Source organism: Syngnathus typhle, linkage group LG1 (assembly GCF_033458585.1).
Source record: "Syngnathus typhle isolate RoL2023-S1 ecotype Sweden linkage group LG1, RoL_Styp_1.0, whole genome shotgun sequence".
NCBI classification, from domain to species: domain Eukaryota; kingdom Metazoa; phylum Chordata; class Actinopteri; order Syngnathiformes; family Syngnathidae; genus Syngnathus; species Syngnathus typhle.
Genome location: NC_083738.1, coordinates 14727752 through 14751424, shown reverse-complemented (window position 1 = coordinate 14751424; position 23673 = coordinate 14727752). Strand labels below are relative to the sequence as shown.

The 23673-nt window shown below is 42.9% G+C and overlaps 4 protein-coding genes across 8 annotated transcripts; 2 read left to right on the top strand and 2 right to left on the bottom strand.

Annotated features, from left to right (window-relative positions):
- Window positions 1-13267, bottom strand: septin6 (septin 6). 5 transcript variants are annotated; one of them, XM_061281388.1, is made up of 11 exons: window positions 13115-13267; window positions 12953-13030; window positions 10670-10784; window positions 8709-8904; window positions 8424-8610; window positions 7200-7361; window positions 6486-6582; window positions 5759-5927; window positions 5537-5669; window positions 5252-5442; window positions 1-1502 (listed from the first exon to the last, which is right to left on the bottom strand). In XM_061281388.1, the coding sequence occupies exons 2-11, from the start codon at window positions 12980-12982 to the stop codon at window positions 1478-1480; spliced, it is 1305 nt and encodes a 434-aa protein (XP_061137372.1). In that variant the 5' UTR covers window positions 12983-13030; window positions 13115-13267; the 3' UTR covers window positions 1-1477. The 5 variants fall into 5 exon arrangements, with proteins under 5 accessions (XP_061137372.1, XP_061137381.1, XP_061137362.1 ...); XM_061281397.1 differs by lacking the exon at window positions 13115-13267 and having other exon boundaries at window positions 1-2918; window positions 12953-13049; XM_061281378.1 differs by lacking the exon at window positions 13115-13267 and having other exon boundaries at window positions 12953-13049.
- Window positions 13268-14097: 830 nt separating this feature from the next.
- pttg1 (PTTG1 regulator of sister chromatid separation, securin) lies at window positions 14098-20140 on the top strand. The gene is made up of 6 exons (XM_061276239.1): window positions 14098-14243; window positions 18579-18635; window positions 18711-18850; window positions 19497-19578; window positions 19659-19820; window positions 19942-20140. The coding sequence occupies exons 2-6, from the start codon at window positions 18584-18586 to the stop codon at window positions 20022-20024; spliced, it is 519 nt and encodes a 172-aa protein (XP_061132223.1). The 5' UTR covers window positions 14098-14243; window positions 18579-18583; the 3' UTR covers window positions 20025-20140.
- A 28-nt stretch (window positions 20141-20168) lies between these two features.
- Window positions 20169-21714, top strand: sowahd (sosondowah ankyrin repeat domain family d). The gene is made up of 2 exons (XM_061276228.1): window positions 20169-20368; window positions 20550-21714. The coding sequence occupies exons 1-2, from the start codon at window positions 20337-20339 to the stop codon at window positions 21400-21402; spliced, it is 885 nt and encodes a 294-aa protein (XP_061132212.1). The 5' UTR covers window positions 20169-20336; the 3' UTR covers window positions 21403-21714.
- A 21-nt stretch (window positions 21715-21735) lies between these two features.
- Window positions 21736-23597, bottom strand: rpl39 (ribosomal protein L39). The gene is made up of 3 exons (XM_061276251.1): window positions 23460-23597; window positions 23066-23169; window positions 21736-21922 (listed from the first exon to the last, which is right to left on the bottom strand). The coding sequence occupies exons 1-3, from the start codon at window positions 23460-23462 to the stop codon at window positions 21874-21876; spliced, it is 156 nt and encodes a 51-aa protein (XP_061132235.1). The 5' UTR covers window positions 23463-23597; the 3' UTR covers window positions 21736-21873.
- Window positions 23598-23673: the final 76 nt, after the last annotated feature.

Sequence of the window (23673 nt, the reverse complement as noted above, 5' to 3'; positions counted from 1 at the left end):
TTCTTGGTTTATTTATTTTTTATTGAAAATGTACATCAATGTAATCAAACTTGGGCGAAATATTGACTTATTCGAGTGGTTGAGGGTTTCTGACATGATGGATGGATATTAGAAAAAAATTTCTTCGGACACCAAAAATGTTACGGTACTTTGCACCAACCAAGAGCTTAGGTCATAAACAAGTCTTCAATCCACTTCAATACACAAAATATATCCTTATAAATTATATAAATGCACAAGTATTCTTTTTTTTTTTTCTTTTTTTTAAATACACCCATCTGGGTTCAACTCCATCATACATTATTTAGCAACAAAGGAACTGAAATGATAGGACTTAACATATTCACTCATGATTTGCACCATATTTGGAGGAAACAGTATAATTATTATTTTGGATTGAAAACAAGCAGGTGACAACAGTAAAGAAATTGTTTTATAAATCCATGCAAAATATAGAATACAGAAGGCTGGAGAATATTAAAGCACAAAAGGCCTATACATGTGACCTCCATGGTATTCAACAGTGGCATGTAAACATGGGCAGCATCAAAAGAAGTGCCAATATTTTTTATATTGCTTTGGCATAGTAATGACTTAAATTTGGTGTTTTGTTTTTAATTTCTTTTTACAGGGTACAAATTATACTTTTCAAGTCATGTTTAAGTTAACATGCCCTTATCCTACCATAGTTTGCAGAGGCTTTTAATTAACAAGAAGACAATTATATTTAAACTGTCAAACATTCAGCCTGTGCTTAAGATCAGAAGTGGGGAACTTTTTCCATTAGTTATTGAATATTTATTTTGAGCATTTTTTGGGGGTGTAAATAGTGGGATCTTTTGAATTTTAGTTCTTCAGCAAATGCTGTAGGTTCCCCACCCATGGTTCATTGTCACAAAGTGGGTCAGAGATACCATGCGAGTCCACAAAAGTCCACATTTGACAAAAGGAGATGATGTAATGGGAGAGAAGAAAAATATCTATTTTAAAAACAGGTTAATATAGCAGGAGGGGACAGAAGAGGTAAATAGTGCTTAGTTGTTGCCGAAGCTGTCGTGGCCCTCTTCAGATGGTCAAGACACATTAAAAGAAGCTACAACGAGAAAGACAAAGAAAGATGCAGATGTTAGAGAAGTGCAGTAGAAATGCATCTGGTATCGAGGAAAAAGTTTGGTTAGAATGCAGTCAAATTCAAAAGGTGGGAGAAAATGACAACATTGAGTGAATCTGTGCAAATGTTTTGCTACTCCTAAAGTATATATATAAAAAATAAGGCAAGTGTGAAGAATGCAAATCTCCATCTCATCTAAGTGGGAGCAAGTCCAAGTGGTGGCAAATAGGGAATTAAAAGAACAGTGGGGGAAAACAGTACAATGTATTACAAAAATAAAGTGAGAAAGAAGGACGAGAGAGACAGAGTGAGAGAGACCCACAAAAAACTGATGGCACTTGAGGACAGTCCCTTTAAGCTTGGGACCTACTCAGTGCAGAGCCACGGAGTACTGCAAAGGAAATACACACAAACCAGTAAACTGAGGAACATTGCAGGGCAAGGTCATTGCTCTTGTGAGAGAGACCGACCGTAAATGATCATATAAATTACTAAGCATAAACAAGATTCTGTTCTAACATGTTGGTGCCTTTATTTCCCCTATAGATGAATAACTTTAAAAACCAGTCCAAACATGACCACTGACTTTGAAATGTGCCATTATAAAACCACGCAGAAACAAACAAAAAAGAATACCAATTGCACTGACAACATACATAAATGTATATATTTCATCACATTTGTGTAAAAAAAAAGTGCAAATGTGACAGCTAATACAAACCATGACAGTCAATGAGGTATGGGGAGAAGTGGCAAAAAGGGAAGTCCAAGCGAAACACGTCTGAGATTACTTCAGTCAGTTAGGGCCACTGGATTTACGATGATGGCAAAACAACATCAGTTGAGTAGTACGTTCAGAAGTTTTAATAGCTCACCTGCTAAGTTGTCTTCACGCACTGAGCTGGCGTTGAACAATATTTTTTTGACTTTCTCCAAGAATAGTTGTGCTTTGTTTCGACTTCTGAATAATCATATCTATCAATGTTCGAGCAGCCACCAATGCAATGGAAATTATGAGGAAAAAGTGTCATTTTTAGAAAATTAAGTCAAAATTGGAGGAAAAAAAGTCATACTTTCTATGCCTTAACATTACAGTTTTGTTCTGATATTACAACTTTTCTCATACATGATTTATTTTATTCCTGTTTTCTCGTTATATTGCAACTTGTTTCTTGTCAAATTCCCACTTTGTCTGAGAACTATGATTTTTTTTCCTTATCATGCGACTTGTCTTATAAAACCTTTTCTCTTGCAACATTGCAACGATTTGCAAAGTCTACACTATGTAATTACGTGAAGCCTTTTTACAGTATTTATTTGTACAGTATACATTAATCAATAGCAACGGTACTTTTCAACTACTAGCATACTTCCATGTTGTCGACTTACCACCCACTCACTAAAAAAATAATCCACAAGTCACTAAATTCTGACCTCACGTATTTAAATATGAAGCTTTGACTGTATTTGTTCTTTTCAGGTCATGTGTGAGGTGTGTTGCGCTTGAGCTTTGCTTCATTTCTCCCCATCACAACAAGGTCATGTGTGTTAATTTGGAAAATAAAAAGCGCACGCCACACACCATGCAAGAGAGTCGCTACATAGAAAACCTAACAATGAGTGGAATGTATCTTGTATACAAAAAAATAAACCTCATAATTAGAGTGGTGCCTTTAAAAACGAGTCCAAGTGGGCAACGCCCAGGGGTGAGGGCAGTTTGGGGGGGGGGGGGGGGGGGTTGACTGTAAGGGATGATCATTCACAGCAGCGTGGCCACAAGGAAGCACTTTTCTACAGGAATCCTTCTCTGGAAATAAGAGAGAAGGGCCGTTACTGCTTTGTTGCATACACGGGTAACATCAGTGTGACATCATCATTAATGGCCAGCTGGCACTCAGAGGAGATCTGAAGCGCCACATCTCATTTTGGGCTCCTCTAGAGTTGGCTACAGGAGAGATCCCCAAACGTTTTGTGCCACAGACTGCTTTGACATAAGGAATTATTTTTGACAGATCGGCAAAGAAGCAAATAAAGACTAATTATTAAATGTGCAACTGTGTTTGTTGTAATTAGTAGCAGTTCTGTGCTCTTTCTATATTTTTAATTCAGAGCACCACGCCAGGTGGCGAAGACTTTTGCGAAACCTGTAATCACATTCAGGCTCTGATGATCAATAAAAATATTGAAGTCAGTCTTTCTATGTGGTCCGTAACCAAATGACCCTTTGTCCAACAGCGTTTGGGGACTGCTGCTCTACAGAACATGACATGTTTCTTCAGTTCTTTCAGTTTTCCTCAAAGGCCATGGGCCTTAACATCTGTCTCTCTCGTCAGCCTTTGTTTGTGTTTGTGTGCTTGGCGGATAATCCTTAAACAAAACTGCTCGCCTTTCTGGCCAGACTCTTTTAAAGGGCTCTTTGTGGGAAAGGCAGGGGCGGGCAGAGAAGGGCATCTCCACAAAAATGAGTCTTTTGTGAACCCGAGGAGGACAGATGGAACGACGAGATGATAAACTCTGATTTTGAAGCTGGCCCGTGGGCGATAGACGCCGTCAGTTTACACGAAGAGCTTTATGGGGAGTTGATGTTTGATTCAATTGTAGGCTGACAGGTCAGGTCTTACCAGGACGGGGTGCCTTAAGCAGCATGCATCAAATGTAGGAACAGTTAACTGGAAAATAGGATGGGTGCAACATGGGTGATACGTACATGCACTCACACATTGACATTAACACGACAAGCAGCACTCAGTAAGTGTGACCTGTGGGAAAGATGTACCAGAACACAAATTGCATGTACAGAAAAACCTTTGAGGTCAAATGTAACCCATTCCGGGACACTGAGATGGTTGTTTGGCTATGATTAACATTTAGACTGTGATTGACGGCAGACTTGTCCTGATGTCGCCCGAAGTCAGCTGTGATAGTTTCCAGCTTACTCGTGACTCTGAGGATAATGCTTTCCTTCAGAAAGTTTGGGGTTAAATTCTGAATTCAACAATTGTAGGATTTTGTATTTTGAGATTCTTTTCCTATCGACCTTTTCTTACCATTCTTTGATAAGGTTAGGTGGTTTTTGGAATTTGTGTCACAAAAAAACAGCACTAGAAGCCTACAAAAAGTTGTGCCTTGCGTGATGGCATGTGTGACTTCGAGCTTAAACGCCAATGGTTTTCCTGAAAATTTGCGAATCGCTGCAGGACATACTCAACTCCCAGCAATCGACCAATTGTTGATAGTTAATGGTTTATTAAACCAATCTCTTGTACAACTTAAGAGCCATTCAACTCGAGAGGTTTTCCTGTACAAATAAGAAATTGGGGAGTGAGTGCTTAAGAACAGTGAAGATGTATATATATTCCTTCTGATACTTAGAAAGAGAAGTGATTTGGCGAGAAGGTTAAAAGCAGCAGAAAGGTGCCTTCTCCGTGCAAGTGTTTTCTTCCTTTGCTAATACACACACAGCAGTCACATCAGCGTCAATGAAACTGCAAAAATGATCCTTGAGTTCATGTGGTTCAATTGGCTTGGCAAACATTACAAAAACATATGCAAACAAATCACACATGGGGAAGGGGAAAAATAGTTAAAAGGAAACATTGAGGTGACTATCAGCATCTGCTTGCACAAATCAGATGGAAGTAGTTAAGTTTATGATGTGCTTTGGGACATGAGCAACATTTATTGTGGCGAGGTATTCAGAGCAAGTCCGCTTTCTGCTGATGTGGGAATAAATGTGCTCTTACATGAAAGCTTCAGAAGGCAATGAAAAATCGAGAGTGTGTATTAAAATAGAACAAATCCCAGGCTTCTTGTTAATGAGCAGAGACAAAGAAGGCACACTGAGGACGCTGTGACGTGAGAGGGGCTCGTTAAAATTAAACCGTTCTAAATTGGATATCCACTAACTACATTGTGACTACATGGACACATGTATTAGGACACGCTTCTGAATCAATAAATATTTCAATTGGCTATGGGTTAGATGCTTTAGTTGCCCTTGAATCTAAATACCTCACACAATCTTTCTGCTGTTTCCGATTTTAAGGAGTGTATAAAGCAGCATCAAGCCCTGACCTCGACACCTTTAAGTTGAATTCAAACACCTCTTTCAAGTGGGGATGTTACAATGTAGACACTTACTTCTTCTTCTCTTTGTCCCGCTTGAGCGTGGTGGAGCCCCCGGCCTGCTGGGCTTGATTCTGCAAGAGCTCAGTGGCAGTCTTTTTCTGTTTGAACGTGTTGAGCTCATCGTCCAGGGACTTCTTCTTGTCCTCCAGCTTCTTTTTCTCGTCCTGGTGCAGCTTTTTTAAGCGGTCAAATTTCTCGTGCAGCTATGTAACAAAGAAGATGCGTAAAATACAAGAAGAATAATACTGTGACAAGAGCCCTGCAAGATGGGGGTGGCGGCGGGCTAACAACACCAACCTCTTTCTCTGCCTCTTTGAGTTCCGCCTCTTTTTCTTTGACCCGCTGAACGAACATTTGCCGCATTTCTTCTTCCTTCTTTTGCAGCTCGCCCATGAACTCGTTCCTCTTTGCTTCATACGTTTCCTGGAGGCTAGCACGGCAAAAAAGAGATGAGAGTTGATGAAGGGCTCAACTCGAGATGGAAAAAAAAAAGGGAGAAAGGTGCCTTGCATCTGCTACCTGAAGGGCTTGCTGTCAGGGTCCGTGTCCTTGAAGCCCATCTCCTCCAACTTGCAGCGGCGGTACAGCTCGTAATGACGCGTATGAGTCTGCTCCCGCAGATCCTCCATGTTGACTCGGATCAGCATTTCTCGCAATTTGACAAAGTCACAGTGATTCTCGTTCTCCACTGTAGGAGACACGTCGAATAAATGGCGCATGAAGAACTACAGATTCGTAATGATTTGCAGCTTTTAAAACGCTTTTCACACCTTAAAACTCTTTTCACAAATCAGTGCAGAAAATAGAGCATTAGTTATCCTGGAGGTTTATATAAATAATGGCTTAAACAAACGGTGCGACGGGTTGAATTGAATTTACAAAACAATAACAAGAAGTGTGTGGTTTATGCATGATGCCTTGATTGGCCGTAAACTCTGAAGAGGGTGGATGTTATAAAAAGAAGCGAGACCTTTGAATTCATGCTTAAAACATGAACTTTGCCTCAAATTTCACATGCTCCAAAAGGCTACTAAACTAGCGTGGTGCTTTCAACTCATCGCTATGGATTCCTTGACAAGTCAATTAAAATCAATTGAAAGTCCATTAGTGTCATGTGCTGTAACAGTTCAGCGTGCTGAATGAGGTTGTGCAAGCCGTAGGAGGAAACAGGCTGCAGGGTCAGTCAGGTGGCAGGGACGGGCGGCAGAGAGCATGTCCGGCGAGGCAGGAAGTGAAGCTGACTTACCCTGCACTGTGCCCCAGGGATACTGGCGGGCCTTCACCATCTTGTTGCCAATCTTCACCTCCTCCGTGCTGCCCACCACGGCAAAGGGCAAATGACTCTGTAGAGTTGAACGAACGAGACATGAGACATGTCCACTGCCAGCTTCAGTGGAAAACCCAAACAAAGCTGACTGTAAAAACAAGTCATTTCAGCGTTACTAGATAAGATGAATGCTTGTGCCGGTGCGTACGCTGGTGGTTTTAAATTATCTTTGTTTACACCACGTGAAAAAAAAAAATCATCAACTAATGCTTGCAACATCTTGTGCATGACAAGTTCACAGGACAATCTGGAAAAGACAAAATAAGAATCCTGCATCAAGAGCCTCCTTTGCACTTGAAAAATACCCATTTGTAGAGAAATAGCCTGGGAGGGAAAATGCTGTACTCATCCAGACCTACTCCCAGATTTGAGTCTGTTTCTTCTTTCACTCATGTGCTCGCATACAAACACACACAATGCCTCAGCCTTTACAAACGCACACTCAAGACAAGCAGTGAAGCCAGCTCTTCATGACATGTTTTGATCATGTGAGAAAGAAGAGACCATTTTTCCACACTGTAAGCTCTGAGCTGGCTGACTGCATTGACGGCAAGACGCGGGGCGGCTCACTGAGATCTTGCGCGATCACAGACGTCACCTCTCCACATTCTAAAATGCATCTCTGGGGCTTACGTTCATGGTGGAGTTGATCTCGGCGACTGACTCGTCGTCAGTGGGGAACTGGTAGATCTGCACGCCGTTGCTGACCAGCTCACTGGTAATTTTGATCTTGAACTTGGCCAGTTCACTTTTGGAGATGGCGTCGGACTTGGCAACGATTGGGATAATGTTCACCTACCGGGTGAGAGAAGACAGTGCAGTCGCTATTATAAAAGCGACAACATTGAGGGGTGTAGCCAAATATAATTCAGCTTGTTTTTCACGAAAATAAAAATGCGCCTTGTTACGACTGAATTACAAGTGGTACCGTTTTGGCCGCATGTTGCGTCAACAGTCAAACACAACAGTAGGTGATGTAAAACCTGACTTCCCCAGCCACATGCCTGCTTTCTAGCATGCTTTTTTTGTTGTCAGACAGTGAACCTTCAAAGCAGGGTGAGCAGTTTATGAAACTACCACTCTTTTTAGTTTGACGTTAAATCTTGTAAAAGAGTAAGGCAGCCTCCCCATGGCTGTGAGTGTTTGTCGCAGGGCGCAGCCGCTCAGGTCCGATGGCTCGTGGGGCTTCATGCAAACACGAGCATCTCGCACAAAATAGACAGTAGTCACACAGAGTTGACTACTTTTCTCAGATGACTGACACTGATGCGTCTGCATGCAGGCAGAAGGCCTCGCTTAAGGTTGGTGAACCGTGACGTCCTACATACTTCTAGCCATGCTCAACGCAATAGAGAAGCATTGACACACAAATAGTATTGTACACAAAATGTATTTTTCTTAATCGCACTTACAATACTACTGCACAAGGGATTCAAACTTAATCCAACAACAATGAATGCAGTAATCCCCTCTATGTCGTGGTTCACTTTACATGTTGTCCCACTATACTGCAGATTTTTCTGTTAAATAGATCTTTGTGTTGTGGAAAAAAAAATCTGCACTATTTATTTGAGGGATCGAACAATAAAATAAATGTTTTAATTATTATTATTAAATATTTTCAAAATAATGATCACGCTATATTGTTCTTCATTCATTTTTGTGCACCTGCAGTTTGAGGGGGAATTACATTTCTACTGCTTTTTATCGCTTTTGGGGCAGGGAAGCAGATATGCCTCTCGCGTAGAAGTCGAATAATTGTATCAGTGCTCGTTTAAGGCACTAAACACGACTTGAAATAGGATTAGGGGGATAGTAAACAAGCAGTAATGTGACCAACATGAATCTGGCGCTCACCTTGCTGTCAAGCTTCTTCATAGTGACCAGGTCAAGGGATTTGAGCGAGTGGCCCGTGGGAGCAATGAAGTAAAGGCAAGCGTGGATGCGAGTGTCGTGGTAGCTGTGAAGCGTGCGCTTTATCTTCAGCTCCTCTTGGAGATATGCTTCAAACTGGGCATCAATGAATTCCACAATGGACTTGTAGCTGGTGGGGGAAAACAGCAAAGATTTATGGGTTTGGAGGGGGAAGAATTATTTAGGTTTTTATTATCCACAGAATAGCTGCATCTACATGGAACACACCTGTCTTCTTTATTAATCTGGTCTCCAAAGCCCACTGTGTTGACGACAGTGAGCTTGAGGCGCACGTTGCTCTCCTGCAGTTCGTAGGTGTTGGACTTGAGCGTCACCCCAGGCTGGTTGTGCTGGGTGGGCTCGCCCTCAAACTTGGTGTTGAACAGCGTGTCCATCAAGGTAGACTTGCCAAGACCCGTCTCACCTGGACAACAGGATGACAAGAATTCACACACGTATAGACGAGGTGAGTATGATCTGAAGTGTCTTTTCACAGGGACACAGCCTCAAAGCTATAACAGAGATATTTTGTCCCCATAGAAAAGTGCAAAGGAAAAAAAAAAAAGCAGAACATTTCCATCTTCAACAGACAGTATAAAAAGGGTTTATGGAGGTTTGTTTGTATGATAGTGTCTAGTGGTGTCTGGTAAGCCATTGTCAGGCCTTGGCGGAGAGCAACAATCTTGTAAAGATCTAGTGTATTTCTTTTTCATTACAATCGGATGACACACCAGATGCCCATTTATTTCAGAGAAGGCTTATACTACACATCCATACCCAAAGAAAAGCACAGAGTTAGCAAACGGCTTGTATACTGTAGTGATGTACATTTATCTTGGAGGCAGTCAGATGACTCAGTCAGCAAGCTCGTCTATTTTTAATTCTTCACAGCCTGACCTGCCATCAACGTCGGCCCACTTTGGTAAGATATCTCACCATTTTCCCTCAAAACATTTTAAACCGCAACTCCAATTCTTACATCGCTGCCGCAATTTTATATTTGTGCAAAAATCTGCAAGGGAAATATAGACACTAGAAGGAAATCTTCTAGCTTATATTATGTGATCGTGACGATTTCATACTTTTAAGAGGTGTCCTTGGGAGTCTATCTTCCTAACAAATTCCAAAAAACATCTTAGGTAAGGTTGATTTAAGACTCTAAATTTTTCATGAATTTAAGTGCGATCGGTGGTTCGTCTTGTCTCCTGTGACTGACTTGTGACCAGTAAAGGGTGTATACCCCAGCCTCTTGGCCAAAGCCAGATTACTCGTACAGAGTACATATGGAACAGGCTCCAGTAGCCCATGTCTCAAATGAGAACATGCGCCATGGAAAATTGATGAACAGTTATCTTCCAATGTCATTTTGCTGCCGCAAAGAGCTTTTTGGGATTGACACAATAAATTTGCAATCATAACTAATTCATAGCAAATCAAAGCCAAAGCAAACATGCCACAAAAGACAGAGAAATTAACAGTGATCAAGAGAATTCAACAAAAACAGATTTCCAGAGGATGCGCTTAGTCAGTGCATGCGGAATGGATACAAAACAGCCGCTGTTGTTTGACTCTCTCGGCGTAGACAGTCACCCATTGTTAAATAGAAGCAGCAGCACGTTTAACAGAACTTGACCTATGAGATACTCAGAGTACAACTCAAAATGTTTGCGCACCGCTGCGACTACACTCATGTCCACACCAAAACTGTTAGTTCTAATGTCAAAAACCACACTGAAATATAACCACAGCCCACATTTGGGCTGGAGAATAGCGAAAACATTTCCTGTGTCGATGTTTATGCCAGGTATCTCTATACCAATATTTCTATAGGGTCAGTGAAAACAAAGCATTTTCAGAGAAATGCGAAATATTTATCAGTTTTCATTTGAACTTACTGACAGTCATTCATATTGAGTCAGCAATTTATAAAGTGTACTTTAAAGATAAATAATTTCATGCGTACGAGTGTGTTCTTGCGTACTTTGTCCACGCATGTGTGGCTTGACACATTACGTAGCTTTTGTGCATGCATGGAAAGGCCACATCATTGTTTTAATTTTTATTATTAATGTACTGAATGTCCTTGTCTAGATATCAATAAAATAACAATACATCGCCCAGTCCATACTGTCCAAATAGCAAGCGTTATGCTGATTTGTCATTCTGTTGTTCATATACAACAGACTCACCAACGCAGAGGATGTTGAAGCAAAATCCATGATTGACAGATTTGTTGACCAGCTGGTCAGGCATGCTGTCGAAGCCAACATGGCCGGCGAGAGGTACGGCACGGGCACCTTCACCCTAAACACAATAAATGACAGAAAAATGTTAAGCAAACACCATGTTACAAAAGATTAACATCCTTTCTATCACACGTGATTAATTATTGTTAGTGTCTGCTGTGTAAAGTATTTCTGCTGCCGACTTCCTGTTTCCTGGACTTTCTACCCGCACCAGGATAGCGCAAAGCAAGTTTGTACTGTATATTATTGGTCATTTCACATCGCTCGCAATTTTAGATAATACATGCGCATAGGCCACAGTTTTAGGAACACTGAAACAACCTCATGAGATGTTCACTGCTGTTTGCTGTACTGCAAATGATACCAAGAGGTGTTGCAGATCTTATCAAGGGTTCTAACATTTTGGCCTCCTTGTCTTGTTATGTAAATGGGTCAAAACCTCAGAGCTGGAAAGAGCTTAGTATGATGTGGTCTACTTCTCCACACTTCTCCTACTTCTCCACAACAAAATATTCCACCGCAATATTAGGATGCACTGTGACTATGGGTTTAAGGTCCTACATTGGAGATGCATTCATACTTGAATAAGCAAAGTACATGCCAGCCAGCTGAGTAATGTGGAGAGTTACTCTCATTTAAAACAATGGGGGAGGGGCAACAGAATTCTGTGTAACGTTTACTCATGACCTTATTTATACATTAATGTTTGATTCTGAGTTTTCACTTCCTGCTGTTGACACTTGTGAAGTTAATGTTGACGCTTGTGTAATGTGTCACTTATGTGCTATGTAACCTATATGGGAAAAAGTTCACACAAAGACATTCAATCAAAATTGGCCACTTGAACCGGAATTACAGTCTTTGATTGTCCAAGAGTGAATAATGTTATGGCCATTATGTGCAAATACGACTGTGACGCCGATGCTGATAAACAAGCCAATGAGCATTGTATTATATTGCATGTGGTGTCTCTTGGAAACAAGTGCAGAAATCTCACTTGAAGCATGTGTGGGTGTTTGTGTGGACGGTAGAGGTGGTTAGGCAACCTTTTCCTGCAACCTACGACATCGAAAATTGCAAAGAATTTAGATTAGAAGGCAAAGCAAGTAGCCATTATGCATCCTATCATAACATAAGCGCTGCTCAGCTATGTGCGCACAGCTTTGACAGCCAAAACATTCCAAGGGAAGGACAATTGGTGAAAAAGACAATTGATTATTTAGAGGGCTGAAATTGGATTCATAGAGGTGCTGCATGGAGGTGTAAAAGTGACTGAGCTCTTTTGACAAACAATATTGAAAATATATTCACTTGTTTGATAACAATAATTTGTCTAGCTCGGGAAATTGGAGGATTTCCTCAAACTCAAACTTTCAGGTTAACAATAAAGATTAATACTCAAAATCTGCTGTACACAATTGTGTGTCATTTAGGTTCGCATCCCAGAACGACTACACAGTACACACGTCCAGGGTTGGAAGTGCAGCATTCCTAAAACCCCTTCCTGCCTTTCAAGACACCCACAGCCAAGTTCCACACACCAGTCAGCCACAGAATGGGATGTTAAACTGAGAGAAACGTGCTATTATAGGCACATTGTCTGACTTTTTTTTTCTTTCTTAAAACAGCCACAGTAAAATATGTGGAGTAACATTAGACATGCCGTTCCCCCTCAAATTGCAGGGTTAAATTAAATATCAAGCAAAAACGTGTTCCCCCCGTTTTCACACGCATGACAACGCCCGAATGAAAGTTGAATTGACTTGCTTGAAATAACGTAACGGAAATGAGCAGCGGAGCGTCGCTGAAATGGGGGCGTAGAAAATGAATGGCCTCTTTACAACAGCGCGTCTTTTTTTCCCCAATCATTTTACGCAGCATTTCATTGGTTAAAACTGATTTTTTTATAAGGCACTTGTAAATTTAGACCAACAATAGGGTCAAACCAAACCAAGATAACTGTGGAACTGGAAACATAATAGTACTGGTACTGATAATGAAACCTTATTGAGTTTCAAATTGACCATTCTAGATTAGCATAATCTCAACACGACATTTTGCCGATAAAATGACAAAAAAAAACACAACAGAGGGAGGCGACTGACTAGCACACCCACTCCTTGCAAAATGACAATTTTACCAGTGATGCATTTTCTTTTTCTCTTTTCTTTTCAAGATCTGAGAGAAATGGTTGTATTATTGTGTTAATTAAATCGTGCTACTCACCGCTTGTCTTGCTATCTCCGTGGACGCCATTGGTGATAGCCGTTAGCCAAGCAGGGTCTACGAGTTGAGCGAGGGAAGCTGAAGAGCTGAGGTTACATCGAAAACTCGCCCTCTGTTTAGGGATATACCATTGCTAAAAGATATTTAAACAAATCTACTTACCTCAAACAATGTCGTGCAAAAATCTTGTGCTGTTGTCAAATATATTTCGCACTGTGTTATGATAGATCCCGTTTACATTTTGAATTAATTATGAACAATCATTTTTATCGAACACTCCCTAAAGTACTCCCCTATGAGCGGCTTTAATGGATTCTTCCACACCGATTCGCAATGGACCTCAGTGAATGAACATCACGGATGGGTGGATGGATGGATGGATGGATGGATGGATGGATGGATGGATGGATGGATGGATGGATGGATGGATGGATGGATGGATGGATGGATGGATGGATGGATGGATGGATGGATGGATGGATGGATGGATGGATAAATAAATAAATAAGTGCGTGCGTGCGTGCTTGCGTGCGTGCGTGCGTGCGTGCGCGTGGTGCCAAAAGCCTAATACAAAATTAGATTGCCATCACACTATGTATTATTTATTGTCACTGCTTAAAGCACGCTTTAATTTTCTTTTTAACCCTATCTATGCTTGGTCGCTTTTGTACTAAGATGTAAGTAATGCGCGTAAATGGGAGACTAACATAAACGCTTTAAGCGCCAAAGTAGCAGATGTGCACCAAGCATAATTTACAATAAGTCCTAAATGTCGAAACATGTTCAAGCAAAGCGTATCTGCAAACCATTAACAGAGTTCATGTATTTAGTCAATGTAATTATGATTGGTTTGTCGCAACTATTTTTTATTATATCACTATTGCAGAGCATTCACGTAATGCTCACTTCTTAGTTATTGTACCTTGGCAGCCACCGTATTTGTTATTAAGTACTGCGCATGCGCAAACCCGTTCGCTCGAGTATCCTGTGATATCGACCAGTGTTACTGAGCGCTATACCAGTGAGTTATGAATAAACATAGTTCGGTTTACAAAGTATTACCCTCTGTCTGGTTATTCAACCTATATAAATCTATTTTAATTTGGTGGTGAAATATGCAGCGGAAGTGTAAATTCATTTTCATGACTTCACATCCGTGTTTGCAACGTCAACCAATAGCATGAGAGCAGCGAATTTAAAAAGGAGCCGCGGTTTGTTTACGCTTCATACCAAAACAGCTTTGTGGTTGCATGGTTGGCGCCTGCACATTGGAAACATCACCAAGACTACGGTAACGTTACCAATAATGTCTCGAGTTATTTTTATTTACTTCTATGTATCGCTCTTGATTTGTGATGGTGTTCGCTGCGCATTGATTCATTGATTCATTGAAAGGTAGAAAGCAGAGGGAAGAGTCCCTTGTCAGCTCCTTCACTTCCCGGACGTTGAAGGGATGCTACCAAGCCGCGGTTAAAATGTCGGAAAAAAGTCGGTACCGATACCGCGGTCGGCAGTTTCACCATTCAGTCTGTAAACACTGCGTCAATACTTCTCTTGAAACTTTCCTCTGACTGGGCTGTGATACATGATTCGGGTAGGCGGTTCCAGCTATTAACTACACGGGTAGAGAGAGTAGCGTCGCCATGGATGCGTAACCTCCTCGGTTTGTATAGCTTCAAACTGTGACCACGTGTCGAAGTATCATTATTTAAGATGAAATACTCCCTCAGGTCTTCACCAAGTTCGCCTCGGAGAATGCGCCGGGTATATATCAAATCTCCTCGGTGACGACGGTAGGCCAGAGAGAAGAGATTCAACTGTTCCAGTCGATCTTCGTAGGAAAGCTGGTGAAGTTTTGCGACTGTTTTCGTACCGCGACGTTGAACACGCTCCAGCATATCGGATTCGTACTTGGTCAATGGGAATACTGCAGGCAGTCCGTACTCAAGAATGGGACGCACGTGAGAAATAAACAGGGGTCTGAAAATCGCAGGAGTCATACGGGCAAACGACCGTCGGATGGATCCAAACATCCTGGTGGCAGCGGTGGCCTTCTTCGTGGTGTCAAGACTAGTCTTTAGGTCTGACGACACTATGACACCAAGGTCCTTCTCACTTGTGGTGTTTTTAAGGAGATATCCTCCAATATGGTACGCCCTGAGTGGATTCTGAGTTCCCATGGAGAGCACTGAACATTTGGCATGGTTTACTGGAAGCAGCCATTTTTCCGTCCAACAATGGAGCCTATCTAACACGTCTTGGAAACGGTCAGCATCCTCGACGCTAGTAACTTCAGCCCAAAGTTTCAAATCATCCGCGTACAGTAAACACTGAATGTTCAGTTCTTGCGGGAGATCGTTGACGTAGAGTTTGAAGAGTTCGGGTCCAAGGACCGATCCTTGTGGCACTCCACTAGACATAAGCACAGGCGCTGAGTATGCGTCGTTGACTTTCACTCGCATATAACGTCCTTCCAGAAAGTCAGCAATCCAGGATAAGATCTTCCCAGTTACGCCAACCCTTTGGAGTTTAAGCAGGAGACGCATGTGAGGTACTCTGTCAAAGGCTTTGCTGAAGTCCACGAAAATGACATCAAGGCATTTACCAGCGTCGACGGCAGCTACCCACTTCTCTCTGGCTACTAGGAGATTCGATACACAGGAACGTCCTTCCTGGAAACCATGCTGAGCAGCAGTTAGCACGTCAAGCTTGTTCAGGTGATTTTGTAGAGCCCGCTTTAGTAGTTTTTCCATGACCTTACAAACAATCGAGGTCAGACATATGGGTCTGTAATTTGTCGGATCATGGCGAGCTCCTCCCTTGAAGATTGGTTTGACTGTGCCAATTTTCCAATCGACAGGTAGACGTCCGGTTTCCAATGAAAGCTGGAATATGTGTCGGACGGGTTCTGCAATATGCTCGACAATAGTTCTGAGGAAAGCTGGGTGCATCTCATCTGGTCCAGGAGAGGAGTTCTGCCGTAACTCCAGAAGTGCTTTTATAACAGATTCTCGCTCAAATACAAGGTGATGGAAGCCTGAGTCAGGAACTGGAGTTTGGGAATCCAGGATCTGCGGCTCGACGGTATACACAGAGGCGTATTGTGAGCCGAGTGATTCAGCTTTTTCGGCATCCTGGAGAAGGAGATCCTCAGAACCCGGGGAACGAAGGGGAGGTATGCCACTTCCTGCCTTGGTCCTTCTTTTCAAATAAGCGAACAGGAGCTTTGGGGAAGTCTTGGATGACTCCGCCAGATGCAGTTCATATTCGGTTCGTTTTTCCCGCTTCATTTGTGTGCACCGATTTCGAACTATTTTGTAGCGATCATAGTCCACGGGAGATTGAGACAGTTTGAATCGATCCCATAGTTTACGACGACTTTTCAGCAAGAGTCTTAGTTCACCATCAAACCAAGGAGGACCTTTGGTGAAGGCTCGTTTCCGAGAAATTGGCACATGCTCCTCCACAAGAAGTTCAAGTTTGGAACGAAACATGGTCCAGGCATCTTCGAGTTCGAGATGAGACGGGATACTCCAGTCTGTTTGAGCAGCAGCTTCCTGAAGAGTGGGTTGATTTATACGCCAATAATTTCGATGGGGTCTACCAGAATCGTTAATTGGTGCACACCCGCTCCAGTAAAAGGAAATTGTACAGTGATCACTTCTCCCGATTGGCAGCGAACATTGCAATTTGTCGATGTCAGTTGGGGACGCTGTTAAAACAAGATCAAGGATGTTTGAGGTTTGACCAGAAAACATACGGGTTGGAGACATGACATGCTGGGTCAAATTGCAGTCGAGGATTGTATCAAGCAGTTGGGCATCGAAAGTTCCTTGATCTAGGTTACAGTGGAGGCTGTTCCATTCAATAGCGGGCGCATTAAGGTCACCGACAATCAGACAGTCTCTGCCTCTCCCATGACATCGAAGTTGATCTAGCAGCTCAGTTCCTTGAGCAGACGGGCTTCTATAGATGACGCCAACCGTAACTGATTTGCGTCCATTGTTGACGCGGCACCATAGGGTTTCGATTCCGTTGTCAGCATCGCAGTTGGTTTCTATCGAGTGGACACGAAGTTCCGCTTTCCAGTAAAGGATGACACCGCCACCAGTTCGGTGTTCAGGACGATCGGACCGGGTTAGGAGGTAACCTGGCAGCTGGATCTCAGAATCAGCGATCTCTGGGGTTAACCACGTTTCCGTGAAAGCAAGCAGGTCAGGATGTTGTTCCTCTACAAGGAGTTCAATGTCATCTAGTTTGTTACGAATGCTTCTAACGTTGGCCGTGATCACCCTTAATCCCAAAGGCGATGTTAATGCTTCGGGATAAAGGTAATCGGTCTCCAGGTCTCTCTGGTCCTCTTCTGAACAACGCGAAAATCCACAATGCGTAGGTCAGTTTCACCGGCTGCACGGCGAGTACGAAGTTCAGTGACTGCATCTTTCATTTTGATCCGATCCTCCGGCGATAGGTCACGTAGCACATAGAACTTTTCACCTTTCAGGCGAAAGGTTCTTTTGAGAACGCGGTGGCATTCCGCTTCGTTGTTAAGTACGAGTTTCAGCGGGCGCGTTTTTGAGCAGTCCTCCGATTTGCGTCCAAGCCTGTAAGCTGAGATAACGTGTATCCCTTCTTCACCTTCGTCAAACATGAGTGACACCATACGTTGGAGAAATGTTTGATCGTCAACAATTCTCTCGGCCGAAGATTCTTTCGGGGATTCCGGGGCATTCACAATTATCAAACATCTTTCACGAGGTGGAATAGACGGGTTGGCTCTGCAGTTTTCGGCTGCCTGATGCTTGGAGTAATCAGTCACCTGCTTTTGTAGCGCTGAGAGTTTGTCTAAGACAGTTTGCATCTGAGCGCTGACATTCGGAGCTTTTGGTTTATGTTTCTTGTTCCGTACAAGAATAAAATCATCTTTGGGCGCGTCGGGATCTGGGCTTGCAGCAACAGCGGCGTAGGTTGCCTTTGGAGCAGGCTGTTTTAGGACTGTGGGTGCTGTCAGGGTGGAGATATCGGGCTCTGAGTTACACTTTGTCAATGGCGTTGTCGTAGAGCAGGATGAGGTAGGAAAGGTGACCCGAACCGGGGAGCAGTCTGCAGAGCGCAAAACTTGAGTTACGGGAGCGTTTTGGGGAGTGAGTGGTGGAAGTCCTGACTTTACGCGCATATCGCTAAATACACACTGACAGTGGTCACAGAGGAAGCTCACAGCCGAGGAGGTTACCATCCGTAGGCATTCATATTCCGCCTTCTCAATACCGCAGCAGGCGATGTGAATCCATCCGTCGCACAGACTGCACTGGACGGCCTTCGACTTTGTGGTTACTCCACGAGCACAATTAGCACATTTGGTCTTCATGGTTATTGCACCGGTGGTCCGGAGCAGGTGAGCAGCTGGCTGGCCGGTCGGGTTACGTTCGTCGTCCTGTCTGGGCGTCGTCGAACTCGGCGTCGTCGTCGAACTCGGCGCCGTCGTCGAACTCGCATGTTAACCGCCCGAACATTGGAAAGCTTACAACATCATACGCGTGCCAAAAATAACATTAACTTCAAGCACGTGCTAATTGACAGCTAATGGAGGATTTACTTCAATGGTAACGTCTGCCTTTCTTTACAGATACAATGGCTCATATCAATGCAGGACGTGAAAATCAAAGTCTTACCTTCATACCAGGTTGAAAACTCGAGCTAAAATTCTTTTGGTGTTTCCCTGCTTTGAGATGTTTGGTTTACCATGCAATCTTTACAGAGATGGCCATGAAGACTCCACTGAGTGTCAAAACTATGAAGACCCCTCTGCGTACCGGGCGGAAAGCTTTTGGGATTGTCAATGCACAGTTGTCAACTCCTGTTGTCAATAAGCAAGGAATGAAAATGGAGAAGCTCAAGGTTAGAGATGTGATGTGTTTCCAGCAGTGACAAAAGTATTGAAACTGGGTGGGAAACCCCAAGGCACTGATTGGTCTTGTTTAAAACCTTTTTATAAAAAAAAAAAAAGCCTTTTGGCATATACATTTTCCACAGAGAGTTGGCAGGCTTTTTAAATTTCACTTGTTCTGTTCAAAGGGCTTTGAAAAAGCTTAATTTGCCATCCTAAACCTGTTTAGATAGAACACCCAAAGGTTGAAAACTATTCAATAAAATCTGAGTTCATTAAAATATGACTCTATTAAAGACTAAAAATAGTGCCCAGTTTTAAAATAGTCAAAATTATACCTTCCTGTTAGCATAGGCAACTGGCTACAAAAGACATTTTTGGAGGTCTTGGGCTTTTACCAAATTTCTCGGTTTTCACAGATCTAGGTAATTCATATCTTCATTGAGTTGCATGCATAAAACCTATACGACAAAATTAAAAGCAATTTTTAACTTTAATTCTAGCTTTCTTTTCCTCTGCTGCATTACTATATAAAGTTCCTTTTAAACGCCAACATTCCCATTTGTAAATCCCCATCAAAGGTTTACAAGTTTAAAGATACCCTATCCAACCTGAGTTTTATTCTTGCATGTTTTTGTTTTCCTTTGCACCCACCAGGAAGGCAAAATAATGCATTCAGTTCAGAAGAAAGAGGAAGACAATCCAGAGATTGAGAAGTTCTTCCCTTACGATCCAATGGGTAACGCTGTTTTCAAAAACGGTGTAGAAATTAAAAACAGAGCAGCATATTTGCATTTAGATTGTATTCCCCTGTTTCAGAGTTTGAGAAATACAGCGTTCCTGAGGACTTCATTCCTCTCGGTAGTCTCCCTCTGGCTGGTCTGGCTTTTCCAGATGCACCCCCTCCTTCGGAAGAAGACCAGGATCTTTACCTGCCTCTGCTCCCAAGCCTGTCACCTGCAAGAATGCCACAACGCTTGGGTAACTATTAAAGTGACTATAGTGCCTAACTCAGAGGTTCCACTGTATCATGAATTCAAATGTCCTTAGGTCTGAGGTGGCTCAAACAACTGCTAGTGTGACATAATACATTTTCTTTCAGATGGCTGTATTCAGTTTGATGCATTCCTCCAAACGATTGATGAGCTGACCATAGAGCTCCCCCCTGAGCCTGACACTGACTGAAATATGTTCAAATACAGCCTTCTACTGTTCCGTTTTTTTTATTTGATCGTTTTAATCGTTGCTATATGTCTGCATTTGTCACTTTAAAGCAGTTCATTAAAAACCGATATGCCCTTCCTGGTTTTGCAATCCATTGGTGGTCACGTGACATACTCCCGCCTCGAGATTATCATGAACTTTGGCTCAGGTTCCTCAGTGGAAGTGGGGAAATGTCTCCGCACTAAACTACTTGGACAAACTGTATTTTTCTTCAAATCCGATGTTTTGTATTCTGACTAGAAATGCTCAACAATCGATACGCTTTGATTTCAAATGTACGTCAACAACGACCAAAGTCAGTACAGGTGAGTCACGTCAACGACCTAGAGTAAAATGACTCTTTGGGAGTTTAAAATGGAGACTGTTCAAATGTCTAAATTGTATATAAACAAGGTGGAAAGATATAGTGCAAACCTGTGGGGAAAACACGCGATAGTTTGACATTCAATTTCGTCGGGCTGACTTAAAAAATTACCGCAACCGCAGTACCATGGATGAGGGCAGCTCGACTGGGCAGGATGCCACCACTGACGCCCACCGCGGCCGAGAGTCATGCAGACAAGGACCCGTTGTGGCGCGATTCTCCCGGTATGGCACGTCGCTCATGCCCGGTGCTCCACAGCGGCGGTCGCGACTGCTGCAGAGGCGACAAGACGACTCTGACGCCGACACACCTGGCCAGCGGAAAAAATCCACCAAAGAGTTGTCTCAAGGCGGGTTGGGGTGGGCTCTGTACCCCATGGAGCACGCGTGGATGCTGTCAGCCGTGGAGGGGAATTGCGACACCTTACTGGAGTTCGTGTCCGAGGAGCCGTTGCTCCTCAGCAGGCGCGACTTCATCAGCGGCTACTCGGCGCTCCACTGGTTGGCCAAGAGCGGCCGGGACGAGACCCTACTCAAGCTGGTCCACCAGGCCGAGAGGGCCGGAGGACGGCCAGTGAGCGTGGACGTGCGGGGGAGCGGTGGCCTCACCCCGCTGCACGTCGCCAGCATGCACGGCCACTACGCGGTCGTCAAGCTCCTCGTGGGCGCGTTCGGTGCAGACGTGGACGTCATGGACTACGGCGGCAGGCGGGCCTGGCAGTACCTACGCTCAGACGCCCCCCAGGAGATAAAGGAGCTGCTCGGGACATGGGATGACGAACACTGTCGTAGGGGGGAGCCGAACGCCAATAAGAATTGTAACAACAGCAGCGCCGATGTGAGGGCGACGCCGGGTGAAGAAGACGCGGAAGCTTTGACGGACGAGATAGACTCGTTTGACCACAGCAGGAGAGAAGGCAGCTGGAGGTTTGGTTCCTTAAGAAGGTTCTTCTCCTTTCGTGCCAATAGACGTTGATATTTTCTATCACCACTGTGCATTCCTTCCCTTGTAAGTGCTTTGGACCATTGCATATTCTAATCACAATATTTGACATGCTATTAGCACAACACTCCTGTGATTATAGCTTGTTTTTCCATTTTGCATGCCAGATTTATATTTGGCAGAGACAAGAAAACATGCGCAACAAATACAAGCATTGGAAAAACCTCAAGACTGCTTTTCATTTGCCGTTTTGCTTTACGCCCCTTGGAGCACTAAGGAATGTAAAATTTTCCTCACGCTAAGTGACATTCTGAGCTGAATAAACTAAAAGTACAGTGAAAATTACACGAGTTGTGATACTGTAAATGAAGTATTTGTTTGATAACAGATCTTTTATTTTCAAACATGAACGGAGAACCAGAGTGTGTACAAAGCAGGTGCGGGTCCACCCGACATGAAGGTCCTTCGATGAAATGGAGGGTGGATTCAGCAGGAAGGTCACGTTTACAGACCCAGCTTGGTCCTCCTCCAGTGTCTCCTCTTGGAGTTGTACCTTCAGAATGCAGGAGGATGCTCAATGAAGAGATCAACTGGCACTACTTTACCCTGGCTTCCAATAATATAATCATAAAAATGTATGTTTTTTTTTTCCTTCAAATTCCAGTTTCCAATTTATAGATACCACAGGTTTACTGAACTTAATACTTTCTGTATCGAACAACCATTGCAAAAACATTTCAAATTCTAACACTGACCAAAAGAATGCCACAAATAATCCCACACTAATATGGTTGGTTGACGAATTCAAATTTTTTGTCATAACTGGGGATTTCATGGGTACAATGCCCTCCCTGGTTCACACCAGCTACAAAAGAAAAACAATGCCGCCATTCAACAGAACAGTAAAACCAAAATGACTATCAAGTAGAATTAACACTTGCTTCAACAATGACTGCCTAGCTAACAATGTTTCGGACACAGAGCATCCTCATCATCCTGACATGATGAAGAGGTTGACTAGCTCTGAGACCGACCAATAATGTCAGCAGGGATAATGACAGCACTTCACAGACATCAAGTGCTGCAATTGCAGACCTGCTTTAAGTGGAGCAAACCATTACAGTATCCAAAATGTCAATGCCCGCCCATGCAGTTCTGCCAGCACATCATCTGAATTCTGCATATTAGTGTGTAAGGAAACCAATGAAAACATGCTATCATTAAATGTTTTGCCTCCATTTACTCTCATGCCCGTTCTACAAGATAAGACCAATGTGGATAATACGAAAAAATGCCATGACTTTTTTATATAACCGAGGACTACACTACTAAAATTTAGCGCAATTTCCTAACTAATGCATTCATGAAAATAAACTTGTAAACATTTCAATTTTTGTCTGTAAACGATTTGGCCCATGTGACAATAAAAAAAAGTCGAGAGCAAGGTGGTGCTTGATCACAAGTTTGCACATCACCAACTTCCAGTGATACATCCGAAGGTAAAGATATTCAATGTTTCTGGTGCAAGGTGCCCATGGAAGTCCAAACAGTCAATGGCGGTAATATTCGTCATTATCGTTAGAATTTGTTTCCATGATGTCGCGAAAAGCTCGTTCTCACTTAACTTGCACGTTTATGATGCCGTTTTAAATGATCATTGTTCAGATAGCAGTGTAAAACTACACACTAAGCTCACCTGATCTTATTGCCAGTCTTCATTCTGATCCACTGAGGAATGGGCCTGTTTTGCTTCTGCTTTTTGGCGAGAAAGCGCTTGATTTTGAAAGTCTTGTGGGACGACTGGACAAACAAAACCACAAACACACACGATACAATGAAATCATATAAGTGTACGCAAACCATTTGAAATTGCTACGGTCACCAAACCACATGCTAAATGTCGTATTTGAGCGTTTATGCTAGCTAGCTGGCTCGGGGTGCGCAGCGCCTTCTAAATGCACACAAAACATTTTTTTTAAAGATGCATACAGATATCTAGGACACCGTGAGTATTTTGTCTACGTGTTCTAAGCATACAGAACAGTATACATTGTATATTTAGACGGATGTTAGATGATTTTTCTTATTACCATGTCGGCCACTGACTTTCCCCCACAACGGTAGCGATAGAAGAGGAAGAACAAGGTAACGTAGCCTGTTTAAGTCAACGGGTCTTCCGGCGGTTTTATCGTGCCTTGTTATTGACAGCGACACCAGCAGGCAATATCTTGATACAACAGATTTAAGTCCAAATTGGAAATAGTTGCTTTTTTTATTATGAATTATGGATATTACAACGTTTGA

What these genes read in the sequence shown, in the direction of transcription:
- pttg1 (XM_061276239.1), top strand. Translation starts at nt 18,584, where the DNA reads ATGGCTCATATCAATGCAGGACGTGAAAATCAAAGTCTTACCTTCATA. An exon ending in AAGTCTTACCTTCATACCAG is followed by an intron (nt 18,636 to 18,710) that starts GTTGAAAACTCG and finishes CAATCTTTACAG; the next exon opens with AGATGGCCATGAAGACTCCA. An exon ending in AAGAATGCCACAACGCTTGG is followed by an intron (nt 19,821 to 19,941) that starts GTAACTATTAAA and finishes ATTTTCTTTCAG; the next exon opens with ATGGCTGTATTCAGTTTGAT.
- septin6 (XM_061281388.1), bottom strand. Translation starts at nt 12,982, where the DNA reads ATGGCGTCCACGGAGATAGCAAGACAAGCG. An exon ending in CTTCAACATCCTCTGCGTTG is followed by an intron (nt 8,905 to 10,669) that starts GTGAGTCTGTTG and finishes CCTGTTGTCCAG; the next exon opens with GTGAGACGGGTCTTGGCAAG. An exon ending in AGATCAACTCCACCATGAAC is followed by an intron (nt 6,583 to 7,199) that starts GTAAGCCCCAGA and finishes TCAACTCTACAG; the next exon opens with AGTCATTTGCCCTTTGCCGT.
- sowahd (XM_061276228.1), top strand. Translation starts at nt 20,337, where the DNA reads ATGTACGTCAACAACGACCAAAGTCAGTACAG. An exon ending in AACGACCAAAGTCAGTACAG is followed by an intron (nt 20,369 to 20,549) that starts GTGAGTCACGTC and finishes CCGCAACCGCAG; the next exon opens with TACCATGGATGAGGGCAGCT.
- rpl39 (XM_061276251.1), bottom strand. An exon ending in AAGACTGGCAATAAGATCAG is followed by an intron (nt 21,923 to 23,065) that starts GTGAGCTTAGTG and finishes TGCATTCTGAAG; the next exon opens with GTACAACTCCAAGAGGAGAC.